The sequence below is a fragment of the Parasteatoda tepidariorum genome, chromosome 6 (genome assembly GCF_982258835.1).
Source record: "Parasteatoda tepidariorum strain Cologne lab strain chromosome 6, Ptep-v5.0, whole genome shotgun sequence".
Taxonomy (NCBI): Eukaryota; Metazoa; Arthropoda; class Arachnida; order Araneae; family Theridiidae; genus Parasteatoda; species Parasteatoda tepidariorum.
The window spans coordinates 98223949-98243720 of record NC_141760.1 but is presented as its reverse complement, the minus strand read 5'-3'; the positions used below and the strand labels follow the sequence as shown (position 1 = coordinate 98243720).

Genomic DNA, 19772 nt, shown 5'->3' with positions numbered 1-19772 from the left:
CACACAAATCTGAAAATTGATTCTAAAATAATAAAATTTTTTAATGTGTCTTTTACCTCTAATACATGGAAATATGAAAGCACACATCTTTCTAAATAAATTTCAAAGAAGTGTTCACTTAGTTTAAAGGAACTAATTAAAAATAATGTGATTTTATAAAAAAATCTGGGCTTCATAGTGAGTAAATTTTTTTTTATAACAAAAACTGCAATTGCCTTAAAGCAAAATAGAATACTGATAACAACAATATAACAAAATAGACTAGCCACACAAGAATAATCTTTTGACCTAGATCACAGCTTAAATAACAACTACACTGAGCACAATAGCAACTGTTGGTATTTAATTACACTTCAATTAAAGTAGACAGAAATATGTCACATTACACTACAAAACAGCAACATATTTCATACAGTAATATATTTCAATATAGTGTATTTGCAATATGCTTTAAACATAAATAATATAGTAATTTCAGACATGAATAAATTGACGTAATGCTTTACAATCTATAAATTCATTCAGAAATTGAATTCATTCAAGAGGAGAAGGAAACTCTAAAAAATCAGATCCAAGGTAAAAAAAAAAAAAAAAATTGATAATTGAATTTTATGGACAACCAAAAATTGAATGGTTGATTTGAAATAAGCAAATTAATAAGCGCATAACATAAGGCATGAAACACAAAAATGAGAAGAAGTTTAGGATGGGATCAGGCTCAGCTTAAAGTGAATGCTCGGTGTCTCGATTTTTCTCGTAAAAGTGTTTTCATTAAACAAAAAAGCTTAGTTTGGTAATGATCATTCTTGCTAAGATGAAAATCATCACTTTCTATAATCTGGCTTTGTAATTTTTTAAACTGGTGAAATACTTGATCAAAATGTAAGGTAAACTTAGAAATATAGGAAATAATATCCTTCTTGTTCCGTAAATCCATCAGTAAAAGACGCTTCAATACAAAAATGGGCAGAATGCCTTCTGAGTTTTGCACCATTTTTTCTAAACTAGCGTGTAATGAAAAGCTTCTCAGACAAATTTCATCTTCATCAGTACCTAAATAAGTAAAAAAAAAGAAATTAATATAAAATTTTGAAAGTAGTTATGAGCTGCGCAAATAGATTTCTATTATTTTTTTTAAGTTGGCAATTTTAGATTTCTTTCCCACACATATTTCCGTCTATATGATATTATTATCAATTTTTAATAACAAAGGGAAGAGTTAAGAGTGTTTGGTATTCTCCTTTATAGGTCCAAGACCATTTGTGTCAGAATCCTTAAAAGGTGTGTCTGTCGACTAGTAAGTACATTAGCTTTACAAACTATTTCTGACAACACTATTTATATCATTATTATGTCACTGTGTTTGGCAACGACTTGTACATTCATATATCAGTGGTCATTGCGGGTGTAACTTGTGTACTTGTTAAATAAATAATATCAAGAAAATGAAGCAGTACGATCAAACGACAAAAATTAACATATACAAAACACTCCTACGGCCGGTGATCCTATATGGTAGTGAGTGCTGGACTCTTAATTAAAAAAAAGGATAACAAATTGCTGATTTTTGAGAGAGGGATACTTAGAAAATTTTTTGGTGCAGTCTCTGAGAATAACAAATGGCGCAACCTTTACAATCATGAGTTATATAAAATCTATAAACAACCAGACATAGTTCATGTTATTAAGGCCAATCGCATTTCATGGCTGGGACACCTTTTTAGATCTGAAGACCGAACCCCCGCAAAAAAAGTACAAACCAGAAGGTAAAAAAAAGGAGTCGTTCACCGACTAAGTGGCTGGATGCAGCTGAGAGGGGCCTAAAGATAATAAGAATAAATAACTGGAAGGCCATGGCACAGAATAGATCAAGATGGCAATAACTTATTGGGACAGCCTTGGCCTGTCATAGGCTGTAGTGACCAAGAAGAAGATGCAATAAGATATTACCTGATTGAAAAACTTCATTCACTTAAAAATATATACAGTCAATTCGCTATAACTCGAAGTACGATAACTCGAATATTACTATAACTTGATTTTTTTATGAGGTCCCGACCATTTTATCTTCAATTTCATGTTAATTATTCTCGATTACTCGAATTTTACTCTCTTTAACTCGATTTTTTGGGGATCTTTTGAAGCAAGAAAAAAAACCTAGGAGCTGATATCTTGTCCCTTCCTTTGCAACACACACACAATGTCTTTCACACTCTTCATGGAGAAGCTAAAGCTGTCCCTCTTGAAGTATGTGAAAAGTGGTTAAATGAAACGTTACCAAATTTACTTCAAGGATACAGTTAAAATGATGTTTTCAATATTGATGAAATGGGTTTATTTTTTAAATGTCTTCCAAATAAGACTATGATGTTTAAGGATGAAAACTGCTCAGGGGGTAAAATGAGCAAGGAACGTTTGACTGTCCTAGTTGGAGGAAATGCGTCTGGGACAGAGAAATTGCCTTTACTTGCTATCGGAAAATACCGAAATCTCCCGATCTTTCAAGAATGTAAAAACGTATCCTTTGGATTACAAGTCTAACAAAAAGTTTTGGATGACATCAGCATTATATGAAGACTATGTAAGAAAATTGGATCAGAAATTCTTCGCTAAGAAAAGAAAACTGATACTCTTTATGGATAAATGCACAGCGCATAGTGATCTACCAAATTTGAAAGCAGTAAACTTGCAGTTTCTCCCGCCAAACACAACAAGTTGCAGCCCATGGACCAGGGTATCATAAAGTGCTTTAAACAGTCTTATCGTAAATGGCTTGTCAGAAAAATGATCTTAAACATCGTAAGCATTTAGAAGATAAGCATTAATTAAATAATCCGACAATATTTTGAAAGTCCAAAACCGAAACTAACGGTAAGTCGAACTTCCGATATGTCGAAGTTTTTCGTCAGTCCTATCAGATTCGAGTTATCGCGAATTCACTGTATATGTGAAAAAACAGTCAACATGTTTCAAGCACTCTAAAAATAGGCACTCATTTTCAAGACTTACCAGACATGAATGTAAAGAAGCAAAAATGATTTGAAATAAAAACAAAGTTGTCAATGAAAAAATAAAGGTGTGAAAGAAAGCTAGAAAGAGCACATGAGCTGAGAGAAAAAAAAAAGATTAAAAACAGAACAAGAAAAGTCTCATTGGCCAAGATACAAATCAGAGTAAAATGCATTTGTACTCTTCATGGGGAGGTGGGAGGAACCAATGTTGTTAACAAGGGAATCAGCATTCAAATGAATAAAATAAGATTCCAGGGCATCAAGATGAGCTGATGTGTTTGAAGTGGAAACAGTGGAAATTGAACTTATGCTCAAGATTCCAACAATGTGAAGCAACTGAACATTTCTTGAATTCTTGATAATGGACATATCTGTCATATTTTTTAAGTCTAAATTTTAAAGCTAAGGTCACACTGACAAGGAATGTGGTAAATGCCTCAGTGATTATTAAAGCTAATAGGATTTTTAGGAGACTTAAATTTGAGTTTGTTAACAGGCCAGAAAATGACTTTAAAACCAAAAACAGGAGAGGATGCAAGCAATTATAACAAATGGGAGAAAACAACGGTCAAGTAATAAGCGTTCTGTAAGGATTAGAAGGAGAGGGGCATTTGGGTGTAAAAAGTTAAAGAAGAAGAGTCAGGGTAAAGGTTTAGCACACACAAAACAAAAGAGTGAAATGCAGATGTTTTCTGATAATTAGGGTGAAAAGAATTAAATTGAGCAGGACAAAGAGACAGCAAATTTTTTTCAATACACAAAGGTGGAACCTCTTTATAAGATGTCTATGATAAAATGATTTTGTTGAATAACTTTACAGAGGAGCAGTTTTAGCCTAATATCTAAAAAACAAACAAACAAACTAGTTTGTTAATTATTATAAAATATTTAAACCAATATTCAATGAAAAATATGCATAGATAAAAATAGAGAAAACAAAAGACTAGCAAATATTAAATATTGGATAAATTTAATACATATTTCAGTACCTATTGCAAAATGTATTAAAAAATTGCTTTAAAATAATCATGAAAACAATTTATAATTTAATAACAATTTGTTTATAATTGTTCACAATAAAGGAAAAAAAATAAAATTCCCATACTTTTTTCTGTTACATGCTGCAGGAAAGGAGTCTGGTCCGAGAATTCAGGATTTTTTCTTGGTCTTCCCCTGCCCAAACACGCTGAAAATAATAATAATAGTAAATAATTCTAAAATTATTTTATTTAAGTATTAGCAAAATTATTATGACTGAGCAGCAAAAACACTGATCCCATTTTTAATTAGTTTTGTAAAATGATAGTTCGTAAAATGCAGAACTTCTCAACAGCAAGGAAAAATATTTTTAAAATTCTGAAATGCACTCAAAAATAAAATTGAAGAGACTACTACACACAAAATAATTAAAATATAATATTACAAACAATTAACTAATAATAACTTGTTCATAATATAATTGCTAGTAACATTTTAAAAATAAATTTCCCTTACATTTTCCAGTAATTTTTTCAAGTAGTGAAGGAGTTTGGACGGATACTTCATCATCGTTTCCTGGTGTTTCATTATCCAGACAAACTGTGAAAAGAGGGTGAAAAAATTTATTAATTTTATATTTAAGTTCATTAAAAAATAATGATAATTTTTTAAATGGCCGGGTGCATTGCAAAATGTTGGTGACAGTTAGTAAATAGATAGAATTTCCAATAAGCCTATGATGCTTATGAATAATTGTTTTTGTTGAACAAAAAATATATGCACAATATTGATTTCATGCATTTTTTGTTAAAAATTACAGGATAAACTCAGTTTTTTACAGTCTTTCCTTAAAACTCTTAAGAAAGTACTTTAACTATGAACATGAAATCAAGTCAATAAGTAAATTTGATGAAAATTGAATGAGCTATTATGTCTGAGTAGGAAAAATATTGTTTTAAGAAAATGCCATTAAAAAGTATGTGAATATTTATTTCATTTATACACCTATCATTACATATAGCAAAAAGTAATGAAAATTGCTTTATTAAAAATTTTACAAAGGTGAAATAAGAAAAGAAAAAAAATTTACTTTTTATTCTTAATAATAATCTTTTAACAACTTTTTTTTTAAATTATAAAAAATATACAAACATAATAAAGAAAACAATAAACAAATAATTATTAAACATAGGAAAATTGTAATACTTCTGTGTTAAACATTTTATTAATTAATTACAATTTGTATATAATGTAATTGTCTTCAATATGGGAAAAAATAAACTTTCCATACTTTTTTCTGTTATATCTTGTAGGAAAGGAGTTTTATCCAAAACTTCAGGGTTTTTTATTGGCCTTCCTTTGTCCAAGCATGCTGTAAAGAAAAAAAAAAAATTTAAGTATTAGACAGATTAGCAAAAACACAGATCATATGCCATTTCGTCATGAATTCAAATTGTTTTTAAACATATTATAAGCACGCATTTTTTAAGCAAAAATATATATTTTTAATAGTTTTCTTAGCAATACACCAAGTGATTTTTGAAAAAATGGTTTGATTAATAACTTCTTGATGCACACGTTCGATCTGTGCCCATTTTGTTGTGAATTCTTATCCTGTTTTGAGCTGCTTTTTCACTGATTATAGCCACAGATTTCCATGTAATTTTTAAAATCTCAATATTTTAATAGCAAACTATAACGACTCACGAATCTCAAATAACTCATATGTTTTTTTACTACTTTGATTTCATTTTTCACTCATTTCATTGTAAATCCATGTGCTTTTTGATTGCAATATCACAGTTATTGATATAAATTTTTAAATGATTTTTTAATTTTTATCACATTATCAAATTACAAAATAAAAATTTTGAGGATTACGTGAGAGAGCAAGGAAAAGGAGAAATAGGATTTTTTCCATCAACGAGGGCTGAAAACTTGAACGAGAAGATAACACCATTTGAGCTCAATTCGCAGACCAAGGTTCTAATATAAATATCAAAATTTAAAAGAATATCAGATAGTTATTAAATCACAGCCCTAAATTTGCAGGTCACCAATTGCAAACAGGTGACAGGTGAGGTGTTTTGAAACTTTATAATGTGATTGTATTTCACGAGAAATGATGATGTGAATGTCTACCGTATGTTGAACTCAGTTTCACAGCATTTCAATTCTCAAATTTATTCAACTCTTAATTCAAAGAATTAAAAAATATAAACATAATCAAAACTGTTCTATAGGCAACAAACACTTAATAGTAATCACATGTTGTTAAGTCTGATGATAAAATGGGTGAAAAATGAGAGTTTTGTTTGACAGTATAAAAAATACTCAATAAAATAAATTTTTTAAATGTTGAAAGTTAAGAAAAAAAATCTCATTTTAATTAATTAGAAAATATAAATAAAATAAAATAGGAGAAAGCATTAGGCATACAAAGAATTTGAATAATAGATAAATTTTTTAATTAGTTAATAAATTTGTTATTAAAATAAATTGCAAAAAATTTGTTCATAATATAACATGCAACATTTGGAAAATAAGCAAATTTTGAAGGAAAAAAAAGCATCATCTCTCATACTTTTTTCTATAACTTTTTGTAGTGAAGGAGGTTGATCCAGAGCTTCAGGGTTTTTTTTTGGTCTTCCTACTTTTAAAGGGGCTACAAAAAGTGACACAGAAAAATAATTCAGAATTACTTTTACAATTTTGATGATAGATTAATGAAAAGTAACTAATGAACATATAAACAAATCTGTATACATATTTCTCTCGAATGTTCATAAAAAAGTTATCAAATCAGAGCCCTAAATTTGTAGGTCACCAATTGCAAACAGGTGATCGTATTTCACGACACTTGATGATGTCAATGCTTTTTTTGTTATTTTACCGTATGACGAACTCAGTTTCACAGCATTTCAATTCTCAAATTCATTCAACTCTTAATTCAAATGATTAAAAAATATAAACAAAATCAAAACTATTCTATAAGCAACAAACACTTAAAAGTAATCACATGTTGTTAAGTCTGATGATAAAGTGGGTGAAAAATGAGAGTTTTTTCTGACAGTATAAAAAATACTCAATGAAATCAATTTTTTAAATGCTGAAAGTTAAGAAAAAAAATTTACTCCTAACTTTTTAACAACAATATTTTAGACACAAGCTTTATATTTTTTAAATGCATGCAAAAACAAACGAATATAAAACATTGGATATATTTTAATATTTCTGTGCCCACTGCAGAATTTATTAAAAACATTGTTTTGAAATAAATATAAAATTAATTCAAACATTAATAATAATTTCTCTATTATAATAATAATTATAATTGTTTCAAATATGTGAAAAAGTAAATTATTATACATTTTTCTGTTATATCATGCAGGGAAGGAAATTGGTCTGAAAACTCAGGATTTTTCATTGGTCTTTTCCTGCTCAAACATGTTGTAAAAAAATAATAATTTTGAATTCCTTTTAATTTCAGTATAAAACTGATTAGCAAAATCACTGATCACATTTTTAAGCAGCCAGCCCTATTGTAAAATAAAGATGCAAAATGCTTTACATCTCAATAGCAAGAAAAAATATTTGTAAGATTCCGAAATGCACAAAAAAATAAAATAGAAGAATCTACCGCACATAAACCAATTCAAATATAATTAAGCAAATAATTAATTATTTAATAATAGCTTGCTCATAATATATAATTGGTAGTAACATTTTGAAAATAAACAAATTTCCTTTACATTTTACTGTAATTTCTTCAGGTAGTGAAGGAGTTTGGACGGATACTTCATCATCGTTTCCTGGTGTTTCCCTACTCAAACACACTGTGGAAAAGAGATAAAAAAAATAGTAAGATTAAATTTATATTTAAGTTTCAGGATCATAAGAAATTTGAAATATGTTAAACTTCTCAATAAGTCAACAATATATATAACTAATTAGCTTACTTAGCACGAAGGTCTTTCTTGATCAAGTGCACATACTTTTACTGTATATTAAAGTCGTTTTAATATCATTTAATTAAAACTCTTAATCTTATTAATTAAAAAGTATAAACATAATTAAAAAAATTTTACAGGCAGAAAAAAAAATTAAAAGTAATGAACATGACGTTAAATCTGTATGGGTGAAAAATAAAAGAGTTATGTCAGTCAGTATAAAAAAATACTGCTTTAAGAAAATACTGTTAAAAGTTTGCGAAAAAAGTGGTATCTTTGTCATTTAGGTCTTTCTTGATTATGTCATGTATTTTTTTTACTGTACAATAAACTCACTGGTAGAGCATTTTATTAAAAATCTAATTTTAATTAATTAAAAAAAATATAAATAAAATAAAATAGGAGAAAGCATTTGGCATACAAAGTATTTGAATAATAGATAAATTTTATAATTTGTCAACAAATTTTTTATTAAAATAAATTGCAAAAAAAATTTGTTCATAATATAACATGCAACATTTAGAAAATAAGCAAGTTTTGAAAAAAAAAAAAAAGCATCACCTCTCATACTTTTTTCTATAACTATTTGTAGTGAAGGAGGTTGATCCAGAGCTTCAGGGTTTTTTCTTGGTCTTCCTACTTTCAAAGGGGCTGTAAAAAGTGACACAGAAAAAGAATTTAGAATTTTTTTTACAATTTTGATGATAGATCAATGAAAAGTAGCTAATGAGCATGGGAACAAATCTGTTTATATATTTCTCTTAAATGTTTATAAAAAAAGTCATTATTCGTTAAAGTGGTTGAAAGTAAAAAAAACTGAAATATCAAGAGAGTGAACAGTCATAAGCATGAACGCTCCAAGAAATATGTCATAAAAAGTATATATAAACATATCAAAACTATTCTATAGGCAAGAAACACTTAAAAGTAATCACATGATGCTAAGTCTGGTGATAAAGTGGGTGAAAAAATGAGTTGTTTAACAGTATAAAAAACACTCAATAAAATAAATTTTTAAGATGTTGAAAGTTAAGAAAAAAAATTTACTCCTAACTTTTTAACAACAATATTTAAGACACAAGCATTATATTTTTTAAATACAAGCAAAAACAAACAAATATGAAACATTGGATAAATTTTAATATTTCTGTGCCCATTGTAGAATTTATTAAAAACATTGTTTTGAAATAAATATAAAATTAATTCAAACATTAATAATAATTTCTTTATTACATAATTGTTTTAAATATGTGAAAAAGTAAATTATTATACTTCTTTCTGTTATATCTTGAAGAGAAGGAAATTGGTCAGAAAACTCAGGATTTTTCATTGGTCTTTTAATGCTCAAACATATTGTAAAAAAATAATAATTTTGAATTTTTCTTTATTTTAGTATAAAACTGATTAGTGAAAACACTGATCACATTTTTAATCAGCTTGCCCTATTGTAAAATGATGATGATAGTTTGTAAAATGCTTTACTTCTCATTAGCAAGAAAAAATATTTTTAAGATTCTGAAATGCACACAAAAATAGAATTGAAGAATCTACTGCACATAAAACAATTCGAAAATAATTATGCAATAATAATTATTTAATATAATTATAATTATTTATAATAATCATTTAATAATAACTTGTTCATAATATAATTGTTGATAACATTTTGAAAATAAACAAATTTCCCTTACATTTTTCTGTAGTTTTTTCAGGCAGTGAAGGAGTTTGGACGGATACTTCATCAGCGTTTTCTGGTGTTTCCCTACTCAAACATACTGTGGAAAAGAGATTAAAAAAATTATTAGATAAAATATTTATTTAAGTTTTAGGTTCATAACAAATATGACATTTGTAAAATGACAGACATTTATAAAATGCAAAACTTATCTGCAAGCCGAAAATATACATAACTAATTAGCTTTCATTGCACAAAGGTCTTTCTTGATCATGTGCACATGCATATTTTTACTGTGTAATAAAGCTGTTTTAATATCATAACAATAAAACTCTTAATCTTATAAAAAATAAAAAAATATAAACATAATTAAAACAATTTTACAAGCAGAAAAAACAAAAAAGTAATGAACATAACGTTAAGTCTGTAGATGAAGTGGATTAAAAATAAAAGAGTTATGTCAGTCAGTATAAAAAATACTGCTTTAAGAAAATACTGTTAAAAGTTAGTGAAAAAAGTGGTATCTTTGTCATTCTGGTCTTTCTTGATCATGCCAAGCATTTTTTTAAACATCATGCTGTATAATAAACTCACTTGTAAAGCATTTTATTAAAAGTCTCATTTTAATTAATTAAAAAATATAAATAAAATAAAATAGGAGAAAGCATTAGGCATACAAAGTATTTGAATAATAGATAAATTTTATAATTTGTCAATAAATTTGTTATTGAAATAAATTACAAAAAATTTGTTCATAATATAACATGCAACATTTGGAAAATAAGCAAGTTTTGAAAATAAAAAAAAAGCATAATCTCTCATACTTCTTTCTATAACTATTTGTAGTGAACGAGGTTGATCCAGAGCTTCAGGGTTTTTTCTTGTTCTTCCTACTTTCAAAGGGGCTGTAAAAAGTGACACAGAAAAATAATTTACAATTATTTTTACAATTTTGATGATAGATTAATGAAAAGTATCTAATGAACATAAAAAAAAATCTGTATACATATTTGTCTTAAATATTCATAAAAAAAGTCCTTAATCGTTAAAGGGGTTTACAGTAAAAAAAAAATTGAAATATCAAGAGAGTGAGCAACCATAAGCACAAATGCTCAAAAGTAAATGTTATAAATTCCCGAATAAAAACATTTGGAAAGTAAGCAAATTCCGAAAAAAAAAAAGCATAATCTCTCATACTTTTTTCTGTAACTTTTTGTAGAGAACGAGGTTGATCCGGAGCTTCAGGGCTTTTTCTTGGTCTTCCTACTTTTAAAGGGGCTGTAAAAAGTGACACAGAAAAATAATTTAGAATTATTTTTACAATTTTGATGATAGATTAATGAAAAGTAGCTAATGAACATAAAAAAAAAATCTGTATACATATTTCTCTTAAATATTCATAAAAAAGCCTTATTCGTTAAAGGTGTTTGCAGTAAAAAAAAATTGAAATATCAAGAGAGTAAGCAACCATAAGCATGAATGCTCAAAAGTAAATGTTATAAATTCCCGAATAAAAACATTTGGAAAATAAGCAAATTCTGAAAAAAAAAGCATAATCTCTCTTACTTTTTTCTGTAACTTTTTGTAGTGAACGAGGTTGATCCAGAGCTTTAGGGTTTTTTCTTGGTCTTCCTACTTTTAAAGGGGCTGTAAAAAGTGACACAGAAACATAATTTAGAATTATTTTTATAATTTTGATGATAGATTAATGAAAAATAACTAATGAACATATAAATAAATCTATATACATATTCCTCTTAAATGTTCCTAAAAAAGTCCTTATTTGTTAAAGGGGTTGGAAGTAAAAAAAACTGAAATATCAAGAGATTGAGCAGTCATAAGCATTAATGTTCAAAAATATATGTTGAATTCCCAAATAAAAATTCTTTTCTTGCCTTGGCAAGCTGAACCAAACTGAGCTATAAAAGAAAGGTTAATCGCAAAAAAGCTCGTATCAACAATCAAACTTTATTATATTCTCCTTTTAATTACATTTATCAATTTATGCTGGTACAATAACAATTTAGAGTTATATTTAAGTTTTAATAATGCCTAATAATTAACTCAAGAGAGAGAGATGCGTTGTATCACTGAACATCGGCTAGTCATGTTTTTTTCTTTTGGTTTACTATCATTTTACGAGTAGATGATAGTAGAGTTAGATTAAAGAAGTCATGAGTTCAAGTAAGAATAAAAAATATCATTGGCCTCCAAACAATGAAATTTATAATTTTGAATAAATAAAATAGTAATGCATGTTAATTGAATTAAGTATATGTTGTATACTTTTAGAACATTGCAAAAAGTTTTGTCGAACTGCAAATGATATATATGTTGGATATACATCTTGCCTTAAGCTGTTAGTAACATAAAATCAGTAAAATTTATAATGGTATGTAATTGTAAATTCTTAATTTAACCTTCATTTAACACTATTTATTTTCCGTTCTTAATATTATTCTCGTTTATTGATTATTTAAAAATAAAATTAAAATATAATTGCTGTTAAGGTAATCACATGACATTACTTATGATATAAAAAAAATATTTCCTTTCTGTTTAACAATTATTAAATATGAATTTAACTTATTAAATTACATTTAATTTAATAATAAATTTTATGGGCTCAGTCGACATATTCAACTAAATATTAAATTTAAAAAAAAAAACAATTTAATATAATTAGCAATATTAAAAAATAAATTTTTATGCAATGTTAACTAATCTCTTTGAAAAAAAATTCAATGAGTTTTGAATTATGAATAATTAAGTAATAATAAATTATTCATAATACAACTATTTGTGACACTTTGGAAAAAAAAGCACATCTCCCATACTTTTTACTGCAATTTCTTGCAATATTGCAATGTGGTGAAAGAGTTTGGATGGAAATTTCAAGTTTTTTTCTTTGTCTTCTCCTTCTTCCACATACTATAAAAGAAGATGCAGAAAAACAATCTATAATTTTTTATTAAATTGTTAGACAGATTAGAGAATACTGGTGACTTATTTAATCAGTTTGTCAATTTTTTAAGAGCATATTTCATTCATACATGTACCAGCACAAAAAGCATTGCATCTTTTAACTTTACACTTTTAAGACAAGGAAATAAATAAGCATATTGTTAAATTTGGTAAAATAAAAATTATTAAGTAGAAATGAAAATATTTCAAATTTCACTTAAATTTTAAAATTAAGAAATTTTTTTTCTCCTTATCAACAATCTTTCAGTGAAAGGAAAAAAAAAAAAAATAAAATAAAGATTTATAAAAATTTTAATTGTACAAAACACATATAACATGATATTACCTAACAATAAATAAAATATTTAGTCATTTTTTTGTAATCATTAAACAGTAAATGAATTATATTTACTTCTTTATTAGGTAAATTTTTTAATAATATAATAAATTTTGAGTGTTGATTAAATATTTGCATAAAGCTAATATATCTATATAATAAGGCTTTCACAAAAATATTTAACATGTTTTGCTCATTATAGTTCGTAACATTCAGAAAGAAATTAAACAGAATTTACATTTTTTAAAAAATAATTCCTTGATGTAATAACGAAGTTTGGAAGGGTACCAGAATTATTTTGGCGTTAAAGGAGATGCAGAAAAATAAATAAGAATAATCTTTATTTAAGTGATAGACAGAATAGAAAATAATGGTTAATGATACTTTTTTAATTAGTGTATTGACCTTTTTTAATAAGCAAAATAATAGCAACAGTTTTTAAAGACCTGAGTTACATCTTGGCAGATAAAAATAGTGTATTGACCTTTTTTAATTAGTGTATTGACCTTTTTTAATAAGCAAAATAATAGCAACAGTTTTTAAAGACCTGAGTTACATCTTGGCAGATAAAAATAGTGTATTGACCTTTTTTAATTAGTGTATTGACCTTTTTTAATAAGCAAAATAATAGCAACAGTTTTTAAAGACCTGAGTTACATCTTGGCAGATAAAAATAGTGTATTGACCTTTTTTAATTAGTGTATTGACCTTTTTTAATAAGCAAAATAATAGCAACAGTTTTTAAAGACCTGAGTTACATCTTGGCAGATAAAAATAGCAAAAATTAGAAGAAATTTTTTTTTTTTTGAAAAATAACAAGAGTGAATATTAAAATTAAAAAAAATTTTTTTTTAAAAATATATGCAAAAATAAAATTTAAGAACAAATATTAGAATATTGGATGAATTGTGAAATTTATAAATAATTTTGTCAATAAAATGATATTTACTTGTTTAATAATTAAATTTTTGCATAATATAAAAAATTTCGAGTGTTCTGTCAAATATTTGCATAAAGCTAATATAATCCCGGTGGCTGAGCGCCCGGTGGCTGAGCGGTAGCGCTTCGCGCTGTCGTGCCACAGGTCCCTGGTTCGATCCTCGGGCCGGGCAGGGTTGACTCAGCCTTTCATCCCTTCAGTGGGTCGATAAATGAGTATCAAGCATGCTTGGGAACTAAACACTGGGGGTTCCACGTTCGGCAGACCACCTGACCGGAACATCTGCTCCTGCACCCCAGAGCCCAAGGTCAAGAAAACTGAGATGGGCACAGTAGGCCTTGGCCCTCTATGGGCTGTTGCGCCACTGAGTTTAGTTTTTAATATAATATATAATAAAGCTTTGACAAAAATACAGGGATGAGAGTAGTTTGAAAGTAAAAAAGAAGAAATTCAAGAATGAATATATATATATGTAAAATGATGCAGTCGAACCGAGCAGGGAAACAGACACAGGATTTTAATTAAATCAGAGTAAGTTTTATTTGATCATTCTTAGTTGAGTGGGAGCGAAAAAGTGATGTTTACTCCATCAGCAAACAGTCTTTCTGGTAGGGAAAATCTTGCAAAAAATCCTAAAATGTCTCTATTTAGGGAAAAGAGGGAAAACTCAGAAATTACTATTGGTTAATTAAATATATCACGCGATTCTCACAAGGCTTAAAAGGAAAAATATCTTTATTTAAATTTATGTATAGTTGGCTAAAAATAGATTTAGAAACAGGATGTGGTTTCTTAAAAGTATCATTAAGTGCTTCGATTTGAAGAATTAAGTAGTAATAAATTAGGAGTTGTTTTATAACGAAGAAACTAACATAAAAAGATTAATTGAAGCTTTTTATGTTACATCTCCCCTCGCCGAAATTTTTTTAACTATTATCAAAAATTTTAAAATTTATCTTTTTGCAAAACTTTCCCTATGATGACACAATAAAAAAAAATCAAATTGTACTTTTAACAAGATTCCAAAGTAATATGAACTATAAAAAATACATATAAGCACACAATATAAAAAAATTTCATGAAAGTCTCGAGAAAAAAAAATTGAAGTAGCGCTACCATCAAAATGAAGTGTTAGATCTTCATTTTCAACAGTTTTTTGTGATTTAAGTTTTTTCAGTCCTTTTTGAAAATCACTGTAAATAAAGTTATTACTCATGCTAACACAATTAAAATAAACTTTTCACTATAAGAAAATTTTTTTAAAAATTTTCTAAAAATGCAAATATTAAAAACAGGAAAATACAAGTGATATGAGATATACAAATACCAATTGACACTTTTTCCAAAAAAAATTTTTCTTCAGGATTTGTACATCTTGAAAATAAAATGTATAAAAAAATTTGACACAATGGTCTTTAATCTGAAATTTAGGATTTCAGTGTTGTTAGGGGAAAATTTTTGCTGGATTAGGGGCTGTATTCCCCAAATGGAGGAAAACAGTCCCTAGTCTCAACAATGATGTGCTGGAAGATCCTAGTTTCAATAGATGCTTAAGTTTAAATTTTTTTTTTTTCACCACAGAGAGAAACTACCATCGCCCCATATCCTTTTAGATTGGGTAAACATTGAACTTGAAGAAGAAAATTTGAAAGGTCGGATCTTCCAGAAAAAAGGGGACCACATGTTCATTGAACCATGTGTAATGTTGTCATATTCGGTGTTTTTAATTTATTTTAACAATGAAAAATCATTAAATTTAATATAAAATATAGTCAATTCCATTTAAATAATTACATGTTTTTTATTCGTGACATAATTTCAGTTTGTCAGGTGGGTGGTACCTTCGCAATTTTGATATATGAACTATTTCTGAATTTTCTTTATTATGAATATTCTTTTTATTTATTTTATAATTAACATCAGAAATTTTTTCAAGAATTATATATGGACCGGAAAAAGTTGGGGTAAGTTTCCTAGTATTGGGGTATTTAAAATCTTCATACATTACAGTATCATTTGGGGAAAATTCATTATGAGTGAATCTTGCATCATAATAAATTTTATTTTTTTCATGATATTGTTTAGTTCTTTCAACTGCAATTTTCCTTGCTTCTTCTATTGGTGGAAAAATTTCTTCAGATAAAGGATGATTAAATGGGAGAGTGCCAAACATTAAATAAGCTGGTGGGAATTTGGTTACTGAATGTGGAGTTAAATTATATTCTTCAGTTACTTCTTCTCCAAGTCGTCTTTTAACGAGAGTCTAGTCTTAATTCGAAAAAGTCCATTATCATCCTCAAGAACCTGGAGATTCTGTAGTCGTTTATCATGAGATCCTGTGAAAGATTCTTAATAATCATCACAATGAAATATCAAGAATGAGAAAAAAAAAATTTCCGAATATAACCAAAATCTATTATTATTTTTGCTGTTCAAACACCACATATTTTGATAATCAAAAAATATTTGTAAATTATTATCAAAACAAAAGCACGGATCGAAGTAAATTTTCATTATATGAATACCATTGAAGAATTTTCCATCGAGGATTATCACTAAACACTGGGAATCACTGCGCGAATCACTGTATTATCACTAAACTGTACACGCGAACAGAATCGTAGCCATTAAGATGAACTTCTGGAAATGTAGAATCGCTGTCACTTTGAAATAAGCAGGAACTCACAAATATGGAACAGATGGTCTTTAGAGGCATGGAATTCTCGAAAAGGGTAAACGAAACATTTTTTTTTTCTTTCTTAATGTTTTCTCCATAGTCGCACCATTCCAAGAGTAAACACGAGAAGAGTTAGTAGAAAAGGGGAATAAACCATCTTCTTCGTTAAGATGAGTCACTGACTAACGCCGAAATTGATAAATTTGCAGACTATGCTTTCAAGGTTCATCCAAATCCAATTAATTTCGCAGCATTGGCAATGAACTGCTAAGCATTCTCTGTGAAGTCTTCGATCCGTTCGTTAATAGGCTCAAATCTTCTAACATAGTAGAAGTGTGTTCTTTTAGTTATTTTTTTTTTTTTTATGTTTTGAAGAAGCATTTAATATTATCCTGCGCCCGTTTCATCAGTTCTTAAAATCCTGCTCGGCTTGTAAAATGATGCAGTCGGACCGAGCAGGGAAACAGACACAGGATTTTAATTAAATCAGAGTAAGTTTTATTTGATCATTCTTAGTTGAGTGGGAGCGAAAAAGTGATGTTTACTCCATCAGCAAACAGTCTTTCTGGTAGGGAAAATCTTGCAAAAAATCCTAAAATGTCTCTATTTAGGGAAAAGAGGGAAAACTCAGAAATTACTATTGGTTAATTAAATATATCACGCGATTCTCACAAGGCTTAAAAGGAAAAATATCTTTATTTAAATTTATGTATAGTTGGCTAAAAATAGATTTAGAAACAGGATGTGGTTTCTTAAAAGTATCATTAAGTGCTTCGATTTGAAGAATTAAGTAGTAATAAATTAGGAGTTGTTTTATAACGAAGAAACTAACATAAAAAGATTAATTGAAGCTTTTTATGTTACATATATAAAGAAGTATACACAAAAATTTGACAAAAAAGTGCAATTTTTAAACATGTAAAATATGTAATTATAAATCCCGATGATTAATTTTAAAACTGCATGAATATATTAATAAGAATCACATGCATGATTTTAAATTAAGAGAAAATGAATCCCGAAATGAGGCTATTAAATCACGTGAATGTGAAACCCTATATCGAATTTAAAAAAAGCGAAAATGCAAATCATGATGCGTAATTTTTTAATCACGTAAATACGGATCACGAAGCGTAATTTTTAGCTAGAGCGAATACGAATCCCACTAATTTTTAAAGCATGCATAAATAGGAAAATCGATGTTTGATATTACAACCGCAAAAACGAATCACGACATTGGATTTTAAGCTCGCGTGAATACGAATCGCTACATAAGGTTTTAAAAGCGCGTAATTACAAATCGCGATATTGGATTTTTAAATCTCGTAAATACAGGGATGAGATTAGCCAAAAGGCAAAAAAGCTGAATTTCCACGATAGTAAATTTTACGCAAGCGCAACCCTTTAATAATAAATTCCAGACAGTTTAAGGTAATAAATAATGCGTTGACATACAATTGTGTACTAATCTATTATTATATAAATGATTACATTAATACTTAACATTTAGTGAAAATAAAAATTACCAGTTGAAAAAATAAAGCTGGAAAAATTTTTTTCCTCAGTTCACATAAGAGACAATTATAACTTGAAAAACTACCTGGTTTAGCAAATTAAAACGGCTGAGAATATACATTAATATTTCATTTCTTTTAATAAATACTGTTGTGATTTATAGTAAATATATCAGTAATATTACTTTTTAAATTATATTGAAAACAAAAACTTTAATAATGGACCGAATCATTTTGTTCATATTATAGTTTAATCTAACAAGAGCCCTCTGAAACATATCAATAACAGTGAAGTAGAAATATATAGTAACTCCTTAACATACAAAAATTGCTATTTTAGTTTGGAAAATTACATGAAAATCAGCAACTGTTTAGATAATTGTCTTTCATTTGATAAGAATTTTGCATTTTATAGCATAAATAACAGCAATTATAAATAAAATTTTGATGAGTTAACTCTTTTTCCAAAAAAAATAAATAAATTAAATCCTTTTTTAAGTGATTGCTTTCGTTTGCTATATCTTTTATGTTTGCTATATTTAGTCGTTAGTCCATCTTCAAACATCTAGTGACAAATCCTATTTTTTTTTCTTTGCAAGCACAGAATGTAAGTTTTGAATATATTCCCTTCCAGTTTCTCTGATGTTGTAACACTTACATATACTAATAATCATCGTTAGAAAAACAGTCACCTTTATAGTAACTAATTAAAAAAAAAAATTACTTCTTACAAGAATCGCGATAGTTGATCTTAAAATTGCGTGAATATGAATAACAATTATGGATTTTGAAATCACATGAATATGAAACTAGATATACGATTTTGAAAATGAGAAAATACAAACTGGGATATAGAATTTTTAAAACGCGTAAATACAAATCACGATTCATAATTTTTAGATAGCGTAAATACAAATCATGATGCGTAATTTTTAGATTGCATAAATAAGAATTATGATGCATAATTTTTAGAGTGCGAGAATGCGAATCCCAATGCCTTATTTTAAAATCACGTATAAATACGAAAATCAATGTTTGATATTATAAACCGCATGAGCAAATCAAGACATTGAATTTTAAACTTGAGTGAAAACGAATAGCTACATAAGTTTTAAAAAAGGCGTAAATACGAATCACAATATCGGATTTTTAAATCTCATAAATAAGAGTCGCAACGTACAATATTCAAATCGCGTGAATAAGAATCGCAACACGCAAATATGAAAAGCTATGTTTGATATTAAAATCGTAGGAATAAGAATCGAGATATTAGCAGATTCCAGGCTTGGGACCTCTAAAAGGTTTGTCAGAAGCAGTGCCGTTCGAACTACGAAAATCGGATCTATCTGGAGGGCGGGTAAAAAAATTCGGAAAATCTTATCTGCTGCGTGTAAAAGGGGAGAAAATAGCTAAAATAAGTAAAAATGAGAAAGGATTGGTAGCTATGTAGTTTGAATTTTCTGTTTCTCTTTGAAAATCGGTGAATTTTCTGAAAAAGCGGAATACTTATAAAAAAAAGTGACATTTTTAGAAAATCTGAATTTTTGATAAAAAAGCTGAAATTCAAGAGATAAAAGTGAAAAAAGCGGAAATCCGCTAAAAAGCGAAAAAATCTCATCCCTGAAAATAATTAATGTGTTCAGTTCATAATAGTTCTTAACATTCGGAAAGAAGTAAATATACATTTTTTTAAAAATAATTCCTTGATGTAGTAAAGAACTTTGGA

General features: G+C 27.7%; 1 protein-coding gene across 11 annotated transcripts in view; it reads right to left on the bottom strand.

Moving 5' to 3' along the window:
* Positions 1-249: 249 nt before the first annotated feature.
* The window catches only part of LOC107440902 (uncharacterized), a 56286-nt gene continuing 36763 nt past the window's right edge, over positions 250-19772 (bottom strand). For 2 of the 11 annotated variants that reach the window (XM_043046647.3, XM_043046652.3), the window contains 11 exons: positions 11181-11261; positions 10812-10892; positions 10439-10519; positions 9631-9714; positions 8501-8590; positions 7742-7825; positions 6574-6654; positions 5281-5361; positions 4506-4589; positions 4117-4197; positions 250-1053 (listed from right to left, as the gene is read on the bottom strand). In XM_043046647.3, coding sequence (XP_042902581.2) covers positions 719-1053; positions 4117-4197; positions 4506-4589; positions 5281-5361; positions 6574-6654; positions 7742-7825; positions 8501-8590; positions 9631-9714; positions 10439-10519; positions 10812-10892; positions 11181-11261 — 1163 coding nt within the window. In that variant the 3' untranslated portion in view covers positions 250-718. The remainder of the gene's footprint in view (positions 1054-4116; positions 4198-4505; positions 4590-5280; positions 5362-6573; positions 6655-7741; positions 7826-8500; positions 8591-9630; positions 9715-10438; positions 10520-10811; positions 10893-11180; positions 11262-19772) is intronic. The other 9 variants (XM_043046648.3, XM_043046650.3, XM_043046653.3 and 6 more) reach the window with 9 other exon arrangements.